This window comes from Ranitomeya variabilis, chromosome 4, assembly GCF_051348905.1.
Source record: "Ranitomeya variabilis isolate aRanVar5 chromosome 4, aRanVar5.hap1, whole genome shotgun sequence".
NCBI classification, from domain to species: Eukaryota; Metazoa; Chordata; class Amphibia; order Anura; family Dendrobatidae; genus Ranitomeya; species Ranitomeya variabilis.
Window position 1 is genome coordinate 413848246 of NC_135235.1, and position 24974 is coordinate 413873219.

Here is a 24974-nt window from a genome sequence, read left to right on the forward strand (position 1 = left end):
AATTGCAGTGTTGAGGATGAAGACCAGGCATTGGAGCATTGCAGTGTTGAGCCTAAAGAACTTGCATTGGAGAATGTCAGTGCTGAGGCTGATGACCCGGCATTGGAGCATTGCAGTGTTGAGGATGAACACCCGGCAGTGGAGCATTTCAGTGTTGAGTCTGAAGAACTTGCATTGAAGAATGTCAGAGTTGAAGCTGAAGACTCGACATTGGAGCATTGAATTGTTGAGGCTGAACACCCGGCAGTGGAGCATTGCAGTGTTGAGCCTGAAGAACCTGGATTGAAGAATTGCAGTGTAGAGGATTAAGACCCGACAGTGGAGTGTGTCACTGTTGAGGTTGAAAAACTTGAAGTGGAGCACTGAATTGTTGAGCCTGAAGAACTTGCATTGGAGAATGTCAGTGATGAGGCTGAAGACCCAGCAGTGGAGAATTGCATTGTTGAAGCTGACCAACCCCTACAGTTCCCATTATTAGGAAGTGGTTCTACCATACTGTTTGCTTATGCAGTGAATGAAAGGCGTGACCCAAATTTGGACGCACCCCAATACCCCTTGTAAGAGACGTGGGGGAGGGATTCCTAAAAATCTGTTCCCATTACAAAGGAGCGGGTCTCCTATACTTGTAATGCCCATGCAGTCAGTGTATGGGCTGACAAAAATTTCCTCCTAGGGGATATACAGCAACATACTTTCTAAAACATTTTTCTTGACTCCCTGACAAGTCCCCCTAGTGAAAGACAGGTGAAACTGTACAATATTGTGGTCGCTATTTCCTAGGTGGTCGGGCATCTAGGAAATAGCGACCACAATATTGTACAGTTTCACCTGTCTTTCACTAGGGGGACTTGTCAGGGAGTCACAAAAACACTGAACTTTAGGAAGGCAAAGTTTGACCAGCTTAGAGATGCCCTTAATCTGGTAGACTGGGACAATATCCTCAGAAATAAGAATACAGATAATAAATGGAAAATGTTTAAGAACATCCTAAATAGGCACTGTAAGTGGTTTATACCTTGTGGGAATAAAAGGACTAGAAATAGGAAAAACCCAATGTGGCTAAACAAAGAAGTAAGACAGGCAATTAACAGTAAAAAGAAAGCATTTGCACTACTAAAGCAGGATGGCACCATTGAAGCTCTAAAAAACTATACGGAGAAAAATACTTTATCTAAAAAACTAATTAAAGCTGCCAAAAAGGAAACAGAGAAGCACATTGCTAAGGAGAGTAAAACTAATCCCAAACTGTTCTTCAACTATATCAATAGTAAAAGAATAAAAACTGGAAATGTAGGCCCCTTAAAAAATAGTGAGGAAAGAATGGTTGTAGATGATGAGGAAAAGGCTAACATATTAAACACCTTCTTCTCCACGGTATTCACGGTGGAAAATGAAATGCTAGGTGAAATCCCAAGAAACAATGAAAACCCTATATTAAGGGTCACCAATCTAACCCAAGAAGAGGTGCGAAACCGGCTAAATAAGATTAAAATAGATAAATCTCCGGGTCCGGATGGCATACACCCACGAGTACTAAGAGAACTAAGTAATGTAATAGATAAACCATTATTTCTTATTTTTAGGGACTCTATAGCGACGGGGTCTGTTCCGCAGGACTGGCGCATAGCAAATGTGGTGCCAATATTCAAAAAGGGCTCTAAAAGTGAACCTGGAAATTATAGGCCAGTAAGTCTAACCTCTACTGTTGGTAAAATATTTGAAGGGTTTCTGAAGGATGTTATTCTGGATTATCTCAATGAGAATAACTGTTTAACTCCATATCAACATGGGTTTATGAGAAATCGCTCATGTCAAACCAATCTAATCAGTTTTTATGAAGAGGTAAGCTATAGGCTAGACCACGGTGAGTCATTGGACGTGGTATATCTCGATTTTTCCAAAGCGTTTGATACCGTGCCGCACAAGAGGTTGGTACACAAAATGAGAATGCTTGGACTGGGGGAAAATGTGTGTAAATGGGTTAGTAACTGGCTTAGTGATAGAAAGCAGAGGGTGGTTATAAATGGTATAGTCTCTAACTGGGTCGCTGTGACCAGTGGGGTACCGCAGGGGTCGGTATTGGGACCTGTTCTCTTCAACATATTCATTAATGATCTGGTAGAAGGTTTACACAGTAAAATATTGATATTTGCAGATGATACAAAACTATGTAAAGCAGTTAATACAAGAGAAGATAGTATTCTGCTACAGATGGATCTGGATAAGTTGGAAACTTGGGCTGAAAGGTGGCAGATGAGGTTTAACAATGATAAATGTAAGGTTATACACATGGGAAGAAGGAATCAATATCACCATTACACACTGAACGGGAAACCACTGGGTAAATCTGACAGGGAGAAGGACTTGGGGATCCTAGTTAATGATAAACTTACCTGGAGCAGCCAGTGCCAGGCAGCAGCTGCCAAGGCAAACAGGATCATGGGGTGCATTAAAAGAGGTCTGGATACACATGATGAGAGCATTATACTGCCTCTGTACAAATCCCTAGTTAGACCGCACATGGAGTACTGTGTCCAGTTTTGGGCACCGGTGCTCAGGAAGGATATAATGGAACTAGAGAGAGTACAAAGGAGGGCAACAAAGTTAATAAAGGGGATGGGAGAACTACAATACCCAGATAGATTAGCGAAATTAGGATTATTTAGTCTAGAAAAAAGACGACTGAGGGGCGATCTAATAACCATGTATAAGTATATAAGGGGACAATACAAATATCTCGCTGAGGATCTGTTTATACCAAGGAAGGTGACGGGCACAAGGGGGCATTCTTTGCGTCTGGAGGAGAGAAGGTTTTTCCACCAACATAGAAGAGGATTCTTTACTGTTAGGGCAGTGAGAATCTGGAATTGCTTGCCTGAGGAGGTGGTGATGGCGAACTCAGTCGAGGGGTTCAAGAGAGGCCTGGATGTCTTCCTGGAGCAGAACAATATTGTATCATACAATTATTAGGTTCTGTAGAAGGATGTAGATCTGGGGATTTATTATGATGGAATATAGGAATATAGGCTGAACTGGATGGACAAATGTCTTTTTTCGGCCTTACTATGTTACTATGTTATTATGGCATCATAAACACCCTTCAAAACAATAATGTTGGTGTTGCATCACGGACCACGGTCACCCTGGTGATAGTGGTGGTGGATGACGAGGATGAGGAGAAGGAGGAGGACAACAGCAAACAGGCCAATTCAAAAAGCATGTACCCATGTGTGGGTGTGAAGAGGTGAATGGGAATAGATCTCCCAAAAAAGACACTGGATTTGAGTATATGTTACGCTGCTATCATTTGGTGGTGTTGAGAAGTCTGGCCCAATCCAGCCCTTGTTCATTGTTATAAGAGTCAGCCTATGAGCATTTTCAGGTGACAGGCGGATGCGCTTATCAATTATAATTCCACCAGTAGCACTAAATACCCGCTCTGACAAAATGCAAGCGGCAGGGCAGGCCAGGACATCCAAGGCTTAGAGAGCCAGTTCATGCCACGTGTCCAGCTTGGATACTCAATAATTATAAGACACAGAAGAATCACGAGGATGTTGATACGGTCAGCAAGGTACTCCCTCAGCATCTTCCAAAACTTTGCACTCCTTATGAGAGTACCCCACGCCTCAGGGCCAGGGCGATGGGAGGGTCTGAGAAAAGTCTCCCAGAACTTTGCCAGTGTTCCCCTGCCTCTGCTAGATTGGAGTTGTGTCTCTCTCGCCTGTATTCCTTGGCTTTCCAACGCACTGTGAACTCTGCCGCCAGCATTTTCAGATGGGATTTTTTTTAATAATTCCGCAACAAGGGCCCTCTGGTACTGCAACATTTTAGTAGACCTGTCTGCCTCTATAATAAGAGATACAAAATTCTCCTTGTAGCATGTGTAGAAGTGTCATCAACCAGTAATGACTGTCACCCAAAATTTTGAGAACGCGAGGGTCATGGGAAAGGCAGCGTAACATAAACTGAACTGTAGGTTCAGTGGTGTCAGCCACAGATCTACCTGCTCTTTCAGAGCTGTCCACAACTCTTCAGCATTGTGCGGTTTGTCACCTAACCATATTAGCTTCAGCACAGCCTGTTGCCACTTGGCTGAGGCAGAGCTGCAGTGCTTCCAGCTTGTGACTGATGTGGTCATTTCAGAGATGAAGGCTGAAGAAGAGCAGGAGAAGGAGGTGCAGGAGCTGTAGACTGTGGGGTAAACCCTGATTGACCTAGGGCCCGCAATCCTCGGCATCGGGAGGACGTGTTTCATCTCAAGGTCTGACTGGGTCCTGGCTTCCACTATGTTAACCTAGTGTGCCATCAGTGAGATGTACCATCCCTGCCCAAAAGTACTTGTCCACGAGTCCATGGTTAGGTGGACTTTCCCAGTAAGTGCATTGCTGAGGGCACAGCTAATGTTGTGGGACACATGTATGTGTAATGCGGGAATGGCACACCGGGAGAAATAGTGGCAGCGGGAACCGAGTACCGAGGGATGGCCGCCGACATCAGGTGGCGGAAAGCTTCCATCTCCACAATCCTTATAGGCAACATTTCGAACGCAAGCAGACGATAGATGTGTGAATTTAGTAGTGTGGCGTGTGGGGCGTTGGCTGCGTATTTGCGCTTGCATTCCAAGGACTGGGGTATGGACAACTGATCGCTGCGCTGAGATAAGGACGCGGACGTGCTTGCTGATGGTGCTATTTGAGTCTGTGCAACGACAGGTGCAGGGCAGAAGGCATCTTCGCATGCACCATGGACAGGGGATTGGCTTTCATGGACAACAGCTGAAGAAGCAGTGGTGTCACCCACAGACACTGTTCGTGGACCCTGAGGTTCGGCCCACAAAGTCGGGTGCTTTGCTGCCATGGCAGGTGGTGCACATTGCCTTTTTGGGGTTATCGGCAGGGTCTTTAAAAAATAACCAGACTTGGGAAGACCTAACAGTTGGACTGACAACTTCCATCGTGTTGGTGTTACGGGGAACGGTTGCCCGCCTTCTGTCTGTGGCCACCACACTGCTTCTTCCTGCCTGTTGGGGTGTTACACCTTCCTCCCCCTGTGTGCTGCTGTCCTCGCTCTGCATGTCCTCCTGCCAGCTTGGGTCAGTTACTATATCATCCACCACCTTGTCTTCCACTTCTGCACCCTGGTCCTCCTCCTGACTTTCTGGCAATTGTGTCTCATCTTCATCCACCTCTTGTGACACGTTCCCACCGTAGCCTTCCTGTGACCGTTACTGCTCAAATATTTGGGCATCGCTACATGCCATCTCCTCTTGCCCCACTTCAAGTGGACCGGGCGAGAGTCCCGAATCTATAAATGGAAAAGTGAACAGCTCTTCAGAGTGTTCAAGTGTGGGATCAGTTGTCTCTGGCCACTCGGCATGGTGGGAGAAAGAAGGATCAGGGTGAGGAATATGCGGTCCAGACTCACGGCTACTCAGACTTGACCATGTAGAAGACAGGGTAGTGGTGGTGGTGGCAAACTGACTGGAAGCATTATCCGCTATCCAAACCAAGCCAAACCCGTTTAAAATACCTGGCCTGTCGGTAACTATTTTTTTTCAGCATACTGGTGTCAAAAACTTGTATACAACATTCCAACTCTAAAGAGCTCCAAACATGCAGGGCAGGGACCTGAATTCCCGCCGAGCAACCCCGGAAATGCTAGCCACTCGACGAGCAACGCGAGCCCTGCGATGCTTGGGCGAACACTTCCGAGCATGCTCGCTCATCACTAGTGGAGGAGAATGTTGTGGTCTAGAGTCAAAATGGTGATCACACGATTGTGATATGGCCGGACTACACAACCGATAAAGCAGCCACAGTCAGTGACTGAAAAGAATCTGTGACTTCTCTGTATTTAGTGGTTACTACTCACCTGGGTAGTCATATGTAGGAATTTCCTCTTTACACCGCTCATCATTCCTCACACATGTCTCTGTAATATTAATATTCGTCAGATCCTCACCCTGAAACAAATATTGTAAAAGTCACAGACAGATGGAGAAGTCATATCTATGATCAGCTCTAATCCTGACATCTCCACCGTTCTCATTACACAAATATAAAACATATTTCTGGTGGATAAAACAAGACTGAGCACACAAAACCTTCACAGCCGTCTACACATCATACGGGAGATCTCATGACACCCTCTCTCCATCTACCTGATGATCCTGAGGGACATTGGGATATTTCTGTTTACAGTCCTGTGGAAGAAGAGGATGAAAACATCTCTCTGGTGTTGTCCGCTTACTGGATAGATCTGGAGGAAACACATACAGGGACTGAATTCATTCTTTACATACAGATAATTATAGGCCGTGTGTATTAAGTCCTGTCTATTACCTGGTGATGTGAAAGGCTGTAGAACCTCCATCATGATGTCCTTGCACAGATCTTTGTGTCCTTGCAAATACTCCCACTCTTCCATGGAGAAATAGACAGCGACATCCTGACACCTTATAGGAACCTGACATATACAATGATATCATCACCCCCCGAATCCATTCATAGCATTACTGTATAATGTCCCAGCATTCCCAGCAGTGTCACCTCTCCAGTCAGCAGCTCAATCATCTTGTAGGTGAGTTCTAAGATCTTCTGGTCATTGATGTCCTCATGCAGCAGGAGGTGTGGTGTAGGCCCTGCGATTGTGCACAGGGGTCTTCCCCATCCCTCAGACACAGGGTCCTGACAGCGTTCAATAGAGGTCTTCTTCACTACTGTGTAATCCTGGTTATGGAGAGACACATGGATAAATCTCACTACAGACATTTCCAGAGTCCTCACCTCTCCAGTTCTGTCCATTTGTTATTCCCATAGATAAGAATGATGTAATGTGACATCATCAGAATCCCTCACCTCTCCAGTAAGCCGGAAGATGATCTCTAGGGTGAGGTGTAATATCCTCTCTGCCATCTTGTCTCTGTCCATATCCATCTTTGATGACTAAGTCAGGAAAATTCTCTTATATTGAAAATCTTCACTGAGAAGATCCGATATTGTAGACACCTGAATGAGAAGAAGATGAGCCGATGTAACATCATAATTATCCTGTGTAATAATACAATTACTAGGGATAATAAGGGAAACATATGAGGAGATTTATTATTTTACAGTATTTAGTTTTCTTCTTTATATCTATTACTAAAACCTATATATTTAGGCCACAGACAACAAGCAGTTTCTTCCTCAGAGTCGGCAGCTGAATACGTTTCTCATAGACTCATCTTCCATAACGCTAATTCTTATCTCATTTACCGACACTGGAATCGGGATTAGCAATACTGCAGGAGATATTCATTACACGTGACATGATGAGGACGACATCTTCATCTTCTACTATGGCTCTAGAAACATATTTGGTCATAGTCTATCGCTGACTCCATCACTACCTGCCGTCTATATGAATTTTTCCCATCTTCCCCGCACTGTAATCTTCTATCACGTTAGATCTCATGTCTGATTCACACACAAAAGTTTGAGGCTTTTCTAAAAGCATTTTTGTTTCCACAAACACCGAGGACAGAAATTATCTGATATCAAAGGCTCCATATCCAGTGTTTTATGGGGTTTATTTCTGTCCTTAGGTTTTCCTATATTACAGGAAAAACACCAGAAAAAAAAGATATTAAAATATTCCAAAAGAAAGTTGGCACCAACAATTCTTGTAGGAAGAGAAAAAGAACATAAAAAAGAAGAAGATACATTTCATTATTTTCAACAAGTGTGATGTACCAACTAGTGATCTACTGAGAGACAGGTATGTATCGCACAGACAGAGGTCTGCGGTGATCTGAATCCAGGACAGGTTCCTGGGTCTTGTAGTCCCACAAACCTGTATGTTAGTAAAGGGCTGGATATAATGGTTAATCGGAAAATGATGGGTGGGACTGGTTAACCACATACCTCACAGGGGGTGTACTTCTGTGACATCAGGAAGGTCCTATATGTTTTCCTGGTTGCACCACATGAGAGATGGCTATGTGTGAGAAAGGAGCTGGCTGGAGCACCTTTGAGTCCAGGAAGCACTGAGGGTCCAGGCTACTGATAGGACCTATATGAAGCCAGGCTGGGAAACCTGGGGATCTGTTAAGCAGGTAACCCAGAGCATGGGGACCTGTGTGTATTTGGCTACACGCCGAGCCTGAATACTGGACACTAACCAAGCCTGTGTGACCACAGGCCTGATGGAGCAGAGCCCTGTTATGGACATTGATATTTTGTTTTGCCTGATCAAAAGGCTGTTTACTGTTTGTTTGTGCTTCTGGGGTTTATGAAGCAATAAACCCACATGAACTTTTAAAGGAAGACATTCTTGCTGTATGATTTATTGCTGCCAAGTGAGTGTGCCCCAACCCGCTTAGGCCTCTTTCACACTTCAGTTGTTTGGCGTCAGTCTAAAACCGTCATTTTCCTCAAAAAACGGATCCGTCATTTTTTGTGACGGATCCGTTATTTTCCCCATAGACTTGCATTAGCGACGGATTGTGACGGATGGTCGTCCGTTCCATCCGTCATGCGACGGATCCGTCAAAATTTGGCGGACGTCATCTAGACATTGACGGTCATTGCAACGTTTTTTGTCTGCGTTGAAATGGCGGATCGTGACGGATCCGTCGCGTCCGTCATTTTATAGAATGGGCGCCTATGGGCGACGGATCCGTCGCGACCGTCATTTCGACAGATCCGTCGCCCCAATCCGTTTTTTCAATTGCGCATGCTCCAAAAAGTATATACAACCCCCGAGTAACGGATCCGTCAAAAAAACGGATCCGTTACATCCGTTTTTTCAACAATTGTGACGGATCCGTCGATCCGTCACTTTGTCGGAAGTGACTGACGCCAAACGACTGAAGTGTGAAAGAAGCCTTAGTGATGGCTACGTCACATGTGGTGGAGAATGCTAGAGGCACTCTTGTAGCCTTGCTGCTAGGGGCAACGGATGAGGCCTTCAAGCACGGTTGCTGGGGGAAATGGACGAGGTGAATGTCTTCTGGTTTCTGTAGCAGTGCAGCCGGGTTGCTAGGGCAACGTTATAGCTGCAACAGCAGGCATCTGGCTGTGGATCGGCGGGGCCACGAAGATTAAAGCTTCTGGTGGTAACTTGGCGGGGGTTATGAAGGTTTCAACTCACTCAACCCAGGTTTGCTGTGGCTCGGAGGAGCGTGCCAGGACCAAGAATGACCGCAGCAGGAGCTGTGCAAAATGCCCAGTGTGGATCAGTGTGCAGTGCCAGGAGGTCCAGCGACAGCCGTAGGAAGTGAAGCAGCCATGTGTCAAATGGCTTGCAGTGACGCTGTTGAGGAGTTCTATCACCTTGTGATCCGTGGGCATCCACAGGAGCCAGTGGGGTATCCACGGAAAGTACCCCAAAAGGGGGTGGTTGCCCAAAAGGGGGTGGAGTCCCAAAAGGGGGCGTTTTCCCACAAGGGGGTATTTGCCCAAAAAGGGCGGAGTCCCAAAAGGGGGTGGTTGCCCAAAAGGGGCGATATCTCAAAAGGGGATAGTTGCCCAAAAGGGGGCAGAGCACCTTGAAGTAAAAGGGATGGCGCAGACGGACTGTTGCCAGTGACAAGTGTACTATGTGTGCCCAGTCTGCCATATGAACTACCCACCCGGCAAGGGGCTACGTGAGTGTGCCGTGCAGATGGACACAGAGGGCGTGGTCAGACTGGTCGATTCTGGGAGCTCGGTGACCCTGGTGGGGGCTGCGCCCAATGTATTCGATACCCAAGAGGAAGATTGGGGTCACCCGCATCCATGGAGGCACTAAAGACTATCCGGTGTCCAGGGTGATCCTCGAGATGGTCAATGACATTGCAAACCATGATGTCACTGTAGTCCCGAATTTTGCCTATCCGGTGATAGTGGGCTGGGACTCTGAGAAGTTCTCAGACTTGTGGGAGAGGGGAGCTCCTCAACTGCAGGAGGATGAAGGGCTCTCTGCTGGTGGGGATGGGTACATTGAGAAAGTAACACCACCGAGAATTGACAGTTCAGACATAGGGGAGACCGGAGGAAGATATGCGTCTGCCCAACGTACTGACCTGACGTCACCTGAACTGTACCATGGTATGACTGGGAGTGATGGGGAAGCTAAATAGAGGGGAGCTAACACCCAGTTAGAGGGCAACTTGAGGGTTCACCATACTGTGGAGTATGACACAGACTCCAGGGGTGACGGTGACTCTACGAAACAACAGGATTACAGTCAGGAAGGGTCCAACCAGGACAGCAAATCCTCCCATTACCGAAGGAGCAAGGGCCACAAAGAAGTAATCCCACTGACTCTGTTGATAATGAGCGGTCAGTTGATGGAGCTATGGGAGAAGAAATCCTGAGAAGTGCTGGTAGAGAATGAGTCTGTGATGCCCAGGAAGACCAGATTAATAGTGGATAGAGCGGCAGGTGTCTGTTCTGGCCAACCAACTCGAAGAGGTAGAAGTCCAGCGAGAGCCGATGCCAGAAACTGAGCAAGCCGATACAAGCAGTCCCTCACCAGCTTCAAGTCCACACTCACTGCCGCAAAACAAACTTCTCCTTTCTCATATCCTCCCTGTCTCACAACCCTAAACAGCTTTTCAACACTTTTAATTCTCTACTTCATCCCCCGACACATCCCTCTCCTCTTATTTCTGCTGAAGACTTTGCCTCTTTCTTTAAGCAGAAGATTGATATGATCAGAGAAAGCTTTGGCCCGCAGCCCCCAATGCCCCTCTTAGCTGCTCAGCCCTGTTCCTCCAAAATCAGCTTCTCCACCATGACAGAAGATCAGCTCTCCACCCTCCTGTCAAGATCACATCTCACCACTTGCACTTGACCCGCTCCCGTTCCACCTAATCCCTAACTTCACCACAGTCTTCATCCCATCCCTAACACACCTCTTCAACCTCTCACTTACAAATGGTGTCTTCCCCTCATCCTTCAAACATGCCTTGATCACACCCATCCTCAAAAAGCCCTCCCTCGACCCATCCTCTGTGTCTAGATATCACCCAATATCTCTTCTCCCTTATACCTCAAAACTACTGGAACAGCATGTCCATCTCGATCTGTCCTACCTCTCCTCCTGCTCCCTCTTTGACGGGTAACAATCTGTCTTCCGACCGCATCACTCAACTGCAACTGCCCTAACTAAAGTTACCAATGACCTACTAACCGCCAAGAGCAAGCGACACTACTCTGTCCTCCTTCTCCTGGAACTGTCTTATGCCTTCGACACTGTTGACCATTCCCTCCTGTAGACATGAGCAATACAAGGCACACACAAGTACAGAAGGAGAGAGGACCCTGCCAGCAAGGGCTTACAGTCTCCAGGGGATGCGTGAGGATACACTAAGAGAGGGTAGAGCTGGTCATGCGGCGGTTCAGCAGACTAAGGATCACTGCAGATTGTAGGCCTGTTGGAAGAGGCTGGGTTTTGTAGTCCCACAAACCTGTATATTAGTAAAGGTCTGGATTTAAGGGTTAAACAGAAAGTGATGGGTGGGACTGGTTAACCACATTCCTCCCAGGGGGTGTAGTTCTGTGATGTCAGGAAGGTCCTATATGTTTTCCTGGTTGTACCACATGGGAGATGGCCATGCGTGAGAAAGGAGCTGGCTGGAACTCCTTTGAGTCCAGGAAGCACTGAGGGTCTGGGCTATTGACAGGACTTTTATGAAGCCATGCTGGGAAACCTGGGGATCTGTTAAGCAGGTAACCCAGAGCATGGAGAACTGTGGGTGTTTGGCTACAGGCCGAGCCTGAATACTGGACACTAACCAAGCCTGTGTGACGGAGCAGAGCCCTGTTATGGACATTGTTACTTTGTTTTGCCTGATCTAAAGGCTGTTTACTGTCTGTTTGTGCTTCTGGGGTTTATGAAGCAATAAACCCACATGAACTTTTAAATGAAGACATTCTTGCTGTTCGCTCTATTGCTGCCAAGTGAGTGTGCCCCAACTTGCTTAGTGATCGCTACCTCACACACTTTAAACATTTCTTTTAAAAAAATTAACCCTTTTTGGGCCCCAGAACATAGATATACACCGCAGGGACGGCACAGGTGCAGCTGCAACAAAAACCCTGGCAGTTTAACCACTTGCTGCTGTCAAAAGCAAAAAAAGCATACAAGAAGGTGTGACAGAGTCCAGCTGAATGCCCATCCACCCCCAGGTACTCGATAGTAGGGGTGGCCTGGTTACTACATACTTACATGCCTAATAATGGTGTCTAGGCCTGCAATGTACGAAGGTCTATTAGGCCAGGCCATAGGCACCATCCTATAAGATACCTTTTAACGCCCCCATACACATTAGACTAAAGTTACATGAAAGCACTGATTTTGGGAGGTTTGGTTGACTATATACAGTCATGGCCAAAAGTATTGACACCCCTGCAATTCTGTCAGATAATACTCAGTTTCTTCCTGAAAATGATTGCAAAGACAAATTCTTTGGTATTATTATCTTCATTTAATTTGTCTTAAATGAAAAAACACAAAAGAGAATGAAGCAGAAAGCAAAACATTGATCATTTCACACAAAACTCCAAAAATGGGCCAGACAAAAGTATTGGCACCCTCAGCCTAATACTTGTTTGCACAACCTTTAGCCAAAATAACTGTGACCAACCGCTTCCGGTAACCATCAATGAGTTTCTTACAATGCTCTGCTGGAATTTTAGACCATTCTTCTTTGGCAAACTGCTCCAGGTCCCTGATATTTGAAGGGTGCCTTCTCCAAACTGCCATTTTTAGATCTCTCCACAGGTGTTCTATGGGATTCAGGTCTGGACTCATTGCTGGCCACCTTAGAAGTCTCCAGTGCTTTCTCTCAAACCATTTTCTAGTGTTTTTTGAAGTGTGTTTTGGGTCATTGTCCTGCTGGAAGACCCATGACCTCTGAGGGAGACCCAGCTTTCTCACACTGGGCCCTACATTATGCTGCAAAATTTGTTGGTATGCTTCAGACTTCATAATGCCATGCACACGGTCAAGCAGTCCAGTGCCAGAGGCAGCAAAGCAACCCCAAAACATCAGGGAACCTCCTCCATGTTTGACTGTAGGGACCGTGTTCTTTTTTTTGAATGCCTCTTTTTTTCTCCTGTAAACTCTATGTTGATGCCTTTGCCCAAAAAGCTCTACTTTTGTCTCATCTGACCAGAGAACATTCTTCCAAAACGTTTTAGGCTTTTTCAGGTAAGTTTTGGCAAACTCCAGCCTGGCTTTTTTATGTCTCATGGTAAGAAGTGGGGTCTTCCTGGGTTTCCTACAATACAATACCTTTTCATTCAGACGGATAGTACAGGTTGACACTGTTGTACCCTCAGACTGCAGGGCAGCTTGAACTTGTTTGGATGTTAGTCGAGGTTCTTTATCCAACATCCGCACAATCTTGCGTTGAAATCTCTTGTCAATTTTTCTTTTCCGTCCACATCTAGGGAGGTTAGCCACAGTGCCATGGGCTTTAAACTTCTTGATGACACTGCGCACGGTAGACACAGGAACATTCAGGTCTTTGGAGATGGACTTGTAGCCTTGAAATTGCTCATGCTTCCTCACAATTTGGTTTCTCAAGTCCTCAGACAGTTCTTTGGTCTTTCTTTTCTCCATGCTCAATGTGGTACACACAAGGACACAGGACAGAGGTTGAGTCAACTTTAATCCATGTCAACTGGCTGCAAGTGTGATTTAGTTATTGCCAACACCTGTTAGGTGCCACAGGTAAGTTACAGGTTCTGTTAATTACACAAATTAGAGAAGCATCACATGATTTTTCAAACGGTGCCAATACTTTTGTCCACCCCTTTTTTTATATTTGGTGTGGAATTATATCCAATTTGGCTTTAGGACAATTCTTTTTGTGTTTTTTCATTTAAGACAAATTAAATGAAGATAAAAATACCAAAGAATTTGTGTTTGCAATCATTTTCAGGAAGAAACTGAGTATTATCTGACAGAATTGCAGGGGTGTCAATACTTTTGGCCATGACTGTAATGTATTTGGGGGCCTCTCGACAGATGATGTCAGGCCAGAGTAGGATCTGGCATCCTGAATTTCAGAGGCCAATTCGTTTGTTCTTCCTGTAGATAATCCTCCGCTAGAGGAGTCTGGAGGCGACTTTCTCATATAGACCACAGGAAAGCTGGAATATCTGTGTGTATGGGGAAGTCGGGAGAGATAGCAGTCTGCCAAATGACCGTTCAGCCAATACTTATCTCATGTGTACGGGGCCGTTAGTATTACACTGACAGGCGGTGATGATACACGGCACTACAGTAGTACAGTGCATCACCGGAGCCATCAGAGGCTTGTATGTTGTATGATCGTATTAATCAGAGGTGTTTAAGAAAGGTTTAAAATACGGTTTAAAGTGGAAAAAAAATCACAGTTTTAGCAACAAGTCACTGCACAATGTTTGTTAAGTATCGTTAATAACAACTTTATTACACTCTATTAACCTATACACAGTGGGGTAGATAGAAATCACAATAGCTTGAATTGGGACCCCCAACTTAAAGGAAAAATATTTATAGATATACAGTATATATAGATATATATGTGGCGGAGTCATATCTCTCGACTATGCAGACCGCATGCTGCTGTTGTACTTGGCAAGCCTGGACCAGATGGTTTGGAGATGAATGAGGGAGACCAAAGTCCAAAAATAAACTTTCCTTTACTTAGCAAGAACTTGATGAGAAGTATATACATCAGATAGCAGGCACCAAAGTTTGTGAATGCTTCTTCTGCATTATGCTGTCAGGAACTTTCCAGTTTCATGCTGCAGTACATAACTTTTGTTACAAGCCACAATAGACCAGCAAACCAGAGCTAAGAACCTCACCCTATTCTTTGTCTCCACAATCCGAATGTCCACTATCATTATATCTTTGCTTACCCTCAGAACGTACTATCTGATGTCTCCCTCCTAGCACACAACACCATATCAATTCAGGAGAACTGCAATCAGATAGACCAAAGATCTGTATTTCTCACTTTCTATCTGACTCATCACAAGGAAATTGTTCCCCTGTGTGCCCATGTAGCTCAGAATGATGGGCTCCACACAGTATGATGCCTCCCACAGCACCTCACACAGTATTATGGCCACCACAACCTGCTACACAAAATAAGTACCCCCACTCAGTATGGAGACATTTACAGTCCACCACAACCCCTTACTCAGTATAATGGCCCCTACCAGCCATACATAGTATGAGAGTCCCAACAGCTTTTCTCTTAATATGATGACCCCAAAATTCCTGATATTTAAAAAAAACACACACACTACTCACACAACCCAGTTCCCGAGTTGCACTGCTCTCGTCTGTGCAGTTTGAGTACTGAGGCTCCATACTACAGGTGCGATGTAGTGATGTCATTGTGCCTACAGTGTACGGAGTCTCAGACTCACAGGCGAAGGCTGATTGGTGGATCAGGAACTTTCGACTCCATGACTCACTATTCTATTCAACGGTATCACCGTCATGGGAGTGTGGATATAGCTGAAATTGTGATTGCGGGAAGGAGAGGGTGACAAATACCAAACCCCACCGAGCCCTCTCAATTCAAGGGTATCATAGCGACCGGTGTGCTACCATTATGGATGATACGCCTCTGCCTATAGTAAATATCTCATAGATTCTGGGTTCATTAGTATCTGCACCAAGAATGAGGCTAAGTATTTATTAATTAGCTGTGAGGTTGTCGGTGGGGTGGATGGTACAATATTGCGCATGTAGGGGGCAGTACTGTGGAAACATTAGAAAGTGGAGGGAAGGCAGTACTGTGGAAACATTATACTGTGTATGAGGGGGATGCCAGTCCTGTGGAAACATTTTCCTATGTGTATGGGAAGCCGCTATTGTGAGAACATTATACTATGTAGGGGGGATACCGGTACTGTAGGAATATTATTCTGTGTTTGGTGGGATGATGGTACTATGAGAACATTATACTGTGTGGAGAGAAAGGCGGTACTGTGAGAAGATTATATTGTGTGTGGGGGTATGGTGGGACTGTGGAAATATCTTTTGTGTGAGAGATGCCAGTACTATGGAAACACTATACTCTGTGAGGGGCATCATATAGACTGCATAAGGGGTGTAAAAAGGTAAGTCATAAGAAGAAAGAATCCTCAGGGATGTGCTGCATTTGAACAAAAAGACTGCCATCTGCCGTGCAGACAGGAACCTGCGGAATCAATGGGAAGAGGGAGAGTTTCAGGAAGGAAGAGTATAGATGTACACCAGGGCAGGTGACCTTGATGATGCAGATTCCTGATATTATAAAGACCATAGCCCCAAATCCAGAACAGATTTGATGCCAATCAAAGGAATGGGGTGTCTGGTACGAATTTGAGGTACCAGCTCATGGTAAAGTGCCCCAGGTAGGTGGTTGTGGCAGCAAAACCCTGCTTACATGGGCATTAAGAGATTATTACACTGTGTGGGGCCAAAAAAAGCGCCCTGTACGATGAGATCAATGCACTTCCTCACTTCCTGTCTTGCATAGTTGGGTAAGGTGTGTAAAAAGGCATGTCATAATCAGAAAGAATCCTCAGGGCTGTGCGGAATTTGTACAAAAAGACTGCCATCTGCCATCCAGATGGGACCCTGCGGAATCAATGGGAAGAGGGAGAGTTTCAAGAAAGAAGAGTTTAAATGGTACACCAGGTCAGGTGACTTTAATGACTCAGATCCCTGTTATTATAAAGGCCATAGCCCCAAAGCCAGAACAGCTTTGGTACCAAGCAAAAGAACCTGGTGTCGGGGAAGAATCCGAGGTACCAGGCCATGGTAAAGTGCCCGAGGCTGCTGGTTGTGGCGGCAGAACCCAGGCGGCACCAGACGAGTTCAGACTATGACAACTAAAGCCCAGCTCTTACTACTTCGGGTACAAGAGACATCCACCATTGGTCAAGCACCAAAGATCTGTGAGGAGATTCCGCTCAGTACTATACGCCTGCAGTCAAGAGCAGGAAGCGCAAGTGAGCCAGGCCATTGTTTCCAGCACTGGCGTCAGTAAACATGTTGGTTCAGGGTAGTACAACAGACAAGGCAAAACCCAGTTGAAGTGAAGGCGGCCCAGCAAGCCTTGATAGACTTTGTCAGGAAGACTTATGGCCTAACGGGGGAGGCGGAGACCCTGCTATGGCCTGTGTTCGCAGAAAAGACAGTGTTGTCGACTATATGTGTCAGGAAAATGACCCTTGTCAGTAGCTAAAGTAACTTATGGTTAGGGGCTGATATTAGAGTGAGCGTGAGACAGAGAATTCATTGTATATCTGATATTGTATGGTTCGCCTTGTAATCACCCTGTTTTGCATTATTCACTGTTGCCATAGTGATCACAATTCCCTGCCATTATCAGGGAAATAAATAGTAACATTGGTTACTTCCGGTTTGTCTGTGTGTTGTATTCGGTCACCTGCTTACAGGGGCATAATGTGGGCATTACACTGTGTGGGGCCAAGAAAGGGGCCCTGTACTATGAGAACAATATGTTTCCTCACTTCCTGTCTTCCATAGTTGGGTCGTACAGTATGTATCTATTACAGGAAACAGAAAAAAAGTTATGATTTTTATAAAGTAGCAACAAAAACCGCAAAAGCGTTTCAGTGCTGAAGGGGTTAATGTTCCCGCTCCCCTCAGTAATGGGGAATCTCCACATACCTCAACCTGCAGAGCCCCACACCACATATATGGCTTTTCTGTGCGCACAGGACCTGTGATGAGGTCACAGGAGGGGAGGAGTCAGGGGTCACATGATCAGGGGCCTGAATGAGTGAACATATCTGGCGTGCAGACTCTACATCAGGGGTCCCCAGCCTGTAGCTCGGGAGCCACATGTGGCTCACAGTCCCATGAATTGTGGCTCGTGGCTGTCTGCTACACCTGCAGCTATTGCATCAAGCTGGCAAACAGTTATGAAGAGCACATCTGAAAATGGTGAATTTTGTGAGCAGCCCTGCACAGAAGAGCAGATCTGGATGCACATATACTGGTCTTAGGGGTTTTGAGAGGAATTAAGTATGGTACGCTGGAGACAAGATGACACCACCTGTCAGAGGAGGGGTTTGAAGCTGAATGTGACAGTGTCCTGGGAGTGCTTTATAGGAGAACACTAAATGGGTGTATTATAGGAACCCATGGATCTTTGTATACTACTTTGGGGTGATTGATTTTTTGTGGAAACGCTTTGGTTCCCATTATTGTGAGGGGGCGGGAGCTGAATGTGGCTCGCGACCCTCTCTCAAGGCTGGCTGTGGCTCTCAAGGTCAGAAACGTTGGGGACTTCTGCTCTACATGGTAACTTCTCCTCAGTCAGTGACATTTCCGGCATTATTTGCCCCTGACTACTGGCACAATTACCCCACGCCGCCTTTGCCACACAGTTTTATATGTGGAATGTAACGTGTGATTTCTCTACTTGGAGATAAGTAGACCCCACAGGGGCGGACACAGACAGCTTGGGGCCCCTGTGCAGGAAATGCATCTGGGCCCCCCTCCTTTTAAGGCGACAAAGCCAAAGCTGCATATACAGTGTATATGTATATGTATATATATATATATATATATATATATATATATATATATATATATAAAAACCGTATATATACATAGCCACACACACGTCACACACGTACATGTATATATTACATAGTCTCCCTTACATATTGGATTTTATAGAGCCCTGTTTTTTATTACATACCGTCCTGTCTTGTGAGCTGTATAATGCAATGATGGCTGATGGAGTATGGGAAAGCTTCTTTTCTAATGGAGGAGCTCATGGTAGTCTGGTCACCGGCTCCTCCATCAGCAGTCATTTTATATCTAACGAGAGGGGACTATGTAATGAATGAGGGTGCTGTGAATAACAAAAATAACAAGAATACACTATGTAAGAGACAGCACTGTACGTAACAGCAGAGGAAGCTATATAATAAGGGAGGGCATCATATATAACTAGAGAGGATGGTACGTAATAAGGGACGTTTTTATACATAACAAAAGAGGAAACTATGTAACTAAGGATGGTGTTATACATAAGTGAGTACACTATACACTAAGGGACTGTGCTATACATAAGTGAGTACACTATATACTAAGGGACTGTGTTAGACATAATGATCGATAAATCCGCCTTCCTCCCATCGCAATCCCCCACCCCTCATTGTCTTCCTCCCCCGCATCCCATTATTGCCCTCTCCCTACACCCCATTATTGCCCATTCTACCACCTCCATCATTGCCGCCTCCCCCACCACACCCATTATTGCCCTTTCCACCACCCCATCATTGCTTTCTACCCCACCACCCCTATCAATGCCCTCTCCGTCAACCCAGTCATTGCCTTCTGCCCCATCACCCCATCATTGCCCTCTCTGTCAATCCAATCATTGCATTCTGCCCCATCAGCCCCTTCTTGTCTCGCACAGCTGCGGCACTGAATGATGATGTCATTCAGCCGCTGCTGTGTGAGACAGGAAGTGTGGGCAGGAAGCAGGATGGATCCCTGCAGCTCCGCTCGACTGCCATTTTCTCATGCGAGCCGCGGAGCTGCAGGGATTGCTCCCTGCCCGCCGCACATGAGGGCAATCTGGCCAGGGGCCCCCCAGAGCCTCGGGGCCAGATAAACTGGCCATATTACCCTCATTATTCACCCTGCAGGGGCCCCCGAAGCCTCTGGGCCCTGGTGCAGCCGCATCGGTTGAACAGGTGGTATGTCCGTCCATGAGACCCCACACATGAGGGAATTATTACCAATCACTGGATGTCTACCATATGGAGGCATATGATTGTGAAATCGACTTCATGCGAGGAACTAAAATGCCTGAATCTCGTTTATTTAACCCCTTTCAGAGTCCAGCTAAGGCCGGAGTCACACTAGAGAGAAAAATACGGACGAGTGATATGCGAGAAAAAATCGCATAGCACTCGGACCAATGTTAATCCATGGGGCAGCTCCGATTATCGTTTTTTTTCTCGGCCTTATTATACATGCGAATGAAATAGCAGCATGCTGCGATTTGAACCATATATCAGCCGAGTCTCGCCAATGAAAGTCTATGGGTGCTAGAAAAACTCGCACACCACACGGACCATCAGTGTGACTTGCGAGAAATACATACCGGTGTCCTTTAGAAAAGCCAGTAATTCAGTGCGGTGTAATGTAAAATCACACTGACAGGTTAGAATAGATTAAATGTCTACACATAGTATAAGTATATACACTGTGTTCCAAATTATTATGCAAATTGGATTTAAGTGTCATAAAGATTTCATTGTTTTGTTTTTCAGATAAACTTGTGGATGGTATTGTGTCTCAGGGCTCAATGGATCACTGAAATCAATTTTAAACACACGTGATAATTAGTTTTCCAGGTGATTCTAATTAATGGAAAACTACTTAAAAATGATTTTCCATATTATTAAGCAGGCCACAGGTTTCAAGCAATATGGGAAATGAAAAGGATCTCTCTGCTGCTGAAAAGCATTAAATAGTGCAATGCCTTGGACAAGGTATGAAAACATTGGATATTTCGCGAAAACCTAAGAGTGATCATCATACTGTGAAGAGATTTGTGACTGAAACAGAGCACAGAGTTCATGCAGATAAAGGCATAATGAGGAAGGTTTCTGCTAGACAAATTCATTAGATTAAGAGAGCAGCTGCCAAAATACTATTATAAAGCAGCAAACAGTTATTTGAAGGTGCTGGTGCCTCTGGAGTCCCTCGAACCTCAAGGTGTAGGATCATTCAAAGGCTTGCTGTGGTGCATAAACCTACTATTCGGCTACCCCTAAACAGTGTTCACAAGCAGAAACAGTTGCTGTGGGCCCAGACATACATGAAGACTAATTTTCAAACAGTCTTGTTTACTGATGAGTGTCGAGCAACCCTGGATGGTCCAGATGGATGGAGTAGTGGATGGTTGGTGGATGGCCACCATGTCCCAACAAGGCTGCGACTTCAGCAAGGAGGTGGAGGAGTCATGTTTTGGGCCAGAATTATGGGGAAACAGCTGGTAGGGCCCTTTAAGGTTCCTGAAGGTGTGAAAATGACCTCTGCAAAGTATATAGAGTTTCTGACTGACAACTTTCTTCCATGGTATAAAAAGCAGAAACGTGCCTTCAGGAGCAAAATCATCTTTATACATGATGTGATGCAGTGACCTCTGTTACAGCTAGGTGGCGCTGCATGTGCTCCTCAGGATATGCATGGAGGCATATCTGTAGTTGTAATGGTTGAACTAGCCACCTCCCACCTATGGGAGTGGCTACAAGTAAATAATGTGACCATGTGGGTCACATGGAAGAAAGATGGATGGACCTGTGTGCCAGGTCCTGGAGGGCCTCTGTGTTGGGAAGTCCTGGGAGTAGGACTAGATCCCTGAAGAGCACATGGGGGAGGCCTTGGACCTGGGGTCTGTGTGTTGGACGGTCCCAGATGGGGATGGACGTCCTGAATAGCGCACAGAGGACGCGTGTGCAGAGTCCGTGATGGCACTGCGTTTGGGGAAGCTACAGCCCGTCTGAGGATCTGGACTGTCAGGTGCCCTGGTGAGCAAGGCATTGCCTGGAACGGTGATCCCAGTTCGGCAACTTCCCTGAGAGAGTACTGACAGGAGTCAGCGTATTGAGCAGGAGCTCCTGGAAGGTAACCCAGCGTATGGGGTGCTGTGCAGTCACCCATGGTAACTGGACGGAGTAAAGTCCAGCATGATTAGAGACTGCAGCCGTATTGTCGTATGTTGGTGCCTGTTGTGCTCCATGGACATTAATGAACTGTATGGCATGCGGTCACCCACAATAACTGGACACAGAGGTTCGGCGTGTTTAGTGACCGCGTTTCAAAGGCGTATTGTGAAGATTGATGTAAAGACTGTTTGCTTGTCATTCATATTTCTGTGGCTTATGACTCCATAATAAACCACATGGACTGTTAAAGTGAAAACCCGTGCCTGATTACGTTAATCCGCTGCCAAATGAGTGTCCCCCAATACACTCAGTAAGTGCAATCTTACAATGACTATGCACCATCTCATGCTGCAAAGAATACCTCTGAGTCATTGGCTGCTATGGGCATAAAAGGAGATAAACTCATGGTGTGGCCACCATCTTCCTCTGACCTCAACCCCATAGAGAACATTTGGAGTATCATCAAGCAAAAGATCTATGAGGGTGGGAGACAGTTCACATCAAAACAGCAGCTCTGGAGGCTATTCTGACTTCATGCAAAGAAAAACTCTCCAAAAACTCACAAGTTTAATGGATGCAAGAATTGTGAAGGTGATCTCAAAGAAGGGTTCCTATGTTAACCCCTTTCTGCCATTAGATGTACTATTCCGTCCATGTGACCCGGGCCCTACTTCCCATGGACAGAACAGTACGTCATAGGCGATCGGCCGCGCTCAAGGGGGGAGCGCGGCCAATCGACACCGGGTGTCAGCTGATTATTACAGCTGACATTCGGCACTATGTGCCAGGAGCGGTCATGGACCGCTCCCGACACATTAACCCCCGGCACACTGTGATCAAAGATGATCGCAGCATTCCAGCAGCATAGGGAAGTACCGCGCAGCATAGGGAAGCTCCCCTCCCTGAGACCCTTGGAACAACGCGATGTGATCGCGTTGTTCAGAGGGTCTCCTACGTCTTCTTCACTGCAGGCCCCAGATCCAAAATGGCCGCGGGGCTCCTTCTGGGTCCTGCAGGGAGGTGGCTTGCAAGCACCTGCTCAGAGCAGGCATCTTCAAGCCTGGAGCACTGCCTGTCAGATTGCTGATCTGACACAGTGCTTTGCAAAGTGTCAGATCAGCGATTTGACACTATAGCATGATGTTCCACCCTGAGACAAAGTAAAAAAAGTAAAAAAATCCTAAGTAATGAAAAAAAAAATATTGTTCCAATAAATACATTTCTTTATCTAAATAAAAAAAACAATAAAAGTATACATATTTAGTATCGCCACGTCCGTAAAAACCCTACCTATAAAACTATCCCACTAGTTAACCCCTTCAGTGATCGCCGTAAAAAAAAACAGAAAAAAAGAGGCAATTAACAATGCTTTATTATCATACCGCCGAACGAAAAGTGGAATAACACGCGATCAAAAAGACGGATATAAATAACCATGGTACCGCTGAAAACGTCATCTTGTCCCCCAAAAAACAAGCCACCATACAGCATCATCAGCAAAAAAGTTAAAAAGTTATAGTCCTCAGAATAAAGCGATGCAAAACTAATTATTTTTTATTTAAAATAGTTTTTATTGTATAAAAGCGCCAAAACATAAAAAAAAAGATATAAATGAGGTATCGCTGTAATCGTACTGAACCGAAGAATAAAACTGCTTTATCAATTTTACCAAGCGTGGAACAGTATAAAGGCGCCCCCAAAAGAAATTCATGAATAGCTGGTTTTTGGTCATTCTGCCTCACAAAAATCAGAATAAAAAGCGATCATAAAATGTCACGTGCCCAAAAATAGTACCAATAAAAACATCAACTCGTCCCGCAAAAAACAAGACCTCACATGACTCTGTGGACCAAAATATGGAAAAATTATAGCTCTCAAAATGTGGAGATTCAAAAACTACTTTTTGCAATAAAAAGCGTCTTTTAGTGTGTGACAGCTGCCAATCATAAAAATCTGCTAAAAAACCCTCTATAAAAGTAAATCAAACTCCTCTTCATCACCCCCTTAGGGAAATATAATAAAATTTAAAAAATGTATTTATTTCCATTTTCCCATTAGGGTTAGGGTTGGGGCTAAAGATAGGGTTGGGGCTACAGTTAGGGTTGGGGCTACAGTTAGGGTTGGGGCTACAGCAGAGGCGTAGCTAAGGGTTCAGCTCAGGGGGGCGAACCTTCTGAGTGGGCCCCTAACCCTTGATTACAACTATGGTGGCACACTTTAATCATGGGTATAGGGGGAACCTCAGTAGATGATCCTGCTGTAATCGAAAATGTATAATGGCCCCCGCATTAGCCCCCACGTTGTATCTCCCTTGGATCCTGGACTCTGTCCCTTTCTGTGGGCTGCAAATTGCAGAAAATAAAAACAACCAGTAAATGCGTATAGTCCATCATATGGGAATAGGTCCCTGAATGAATCCAGGTAACCCTAAAAGGAATACTCTTGTCTGGACAAGACCCTAAAGAGATGAATGGAAAGAAAGAGGAAAGCAGAAGAAAAGGGGGGAGGTAAACTATCACACAATGAAAGAAGAAAGTGCGCCCCTTGTATGTCATGTTATTCAGACTGAGTATACATATGCAGCTAAAGGTGATTGTAATTATCTATACGCACCTACTGGCTGTTCCCATTTTTATTCTATTTGGCTTTTCATCATATATATTTATACTCAACTTTATGGGGATTTTTATGATGTTTGTTACCTTGTATTTACTGATATGAGATGAGAGAGACTGACAGAGACAGACAGAGATTGAGAGAGACAGAATGAGAGCGAGACAGAGACAAACTGAGAGTGAGACAAAGATTGAGCCAGAGAGAGACTGCCAGAGAGTGACAGAGTGATTTACTGATATGAGATGACACACACTGGACTGATAGGACCCTGACCCCAGCTGCAGGACCACATTACAAGAGATAGAGAGAGACTGAGAGACAGAGAGAGAGAGATAGACAGAGAGACTGAGACAGAGAGAGCGAGACCTAGACTGAGACAGAGACAGACAAAGAGACAGAGACTGAAGAGAGACTGACAGAGACAGACAGAGATTGAGAGAGCGAGACAGAGAGCGAGACAGAGACAAACTGAGAGTGAGACAAAGACTGAGCCAGAGAGAGACTGCCAGAGAGTGTCAGAGAGAGACTGACAGAGACTGAGAGAGACAGAGAGAGAGCGCTAGACAAAGACTGAGACAGAGACAGTGAGAGACAGAGACTGACAGAGACTGAGAGAGTGACAGAGAGTGACTGACCCTGAGAGACAGAGACTCAGAGAGAGACTGAGAG

The 24974-nt window shown here is 45.5% G+C and overlaps 1 protein-coding gene across 2 annotated transcripts in view; it reads right to left on the reverse strand.

Moving 5' to 3' along the window:
- LOC143765037 (oocyte zinc finger protein XlCOF8.4-like) overlaps nt 1–17721 on the reverse strand; it is a 31973-nt gene extending 14252 nt beyond the window's left edge. The window contains exons 1-6 of one of the 2 annotated variants that reach the window (XM_077251284.1): nt 17662–17721; nt 6861–7010; nt 6552–6731; nt 6345–6468; nt 6164–6261; nt 5875–5965 (exon numbers count right to left, since the gene is read on the reverse strand). In XM_077251284.1, coding sequence (XP_077107399.1) covers nt 5875–5965; nt 6164–6261; nt 6345–6468; nt 6552–6731; nt 6861–6938 — 571 coding nt within the window. In that variant the 5' untranslated portion in view covers nt 6939–7010; nt 17662–17721. The remainder of the gene's footprint in view (nt 1–5874; nt 5966–6163; nt 6262–6344; nt 6469–6551; nt 6732–6860; nt 7011–17661) is intronic. The other variant, XM_077251283.1, reaches the window with a different exon arrangement.
- Between the last annotated feature and the right edge of the window lie 7253 nt (nt 17722–24974).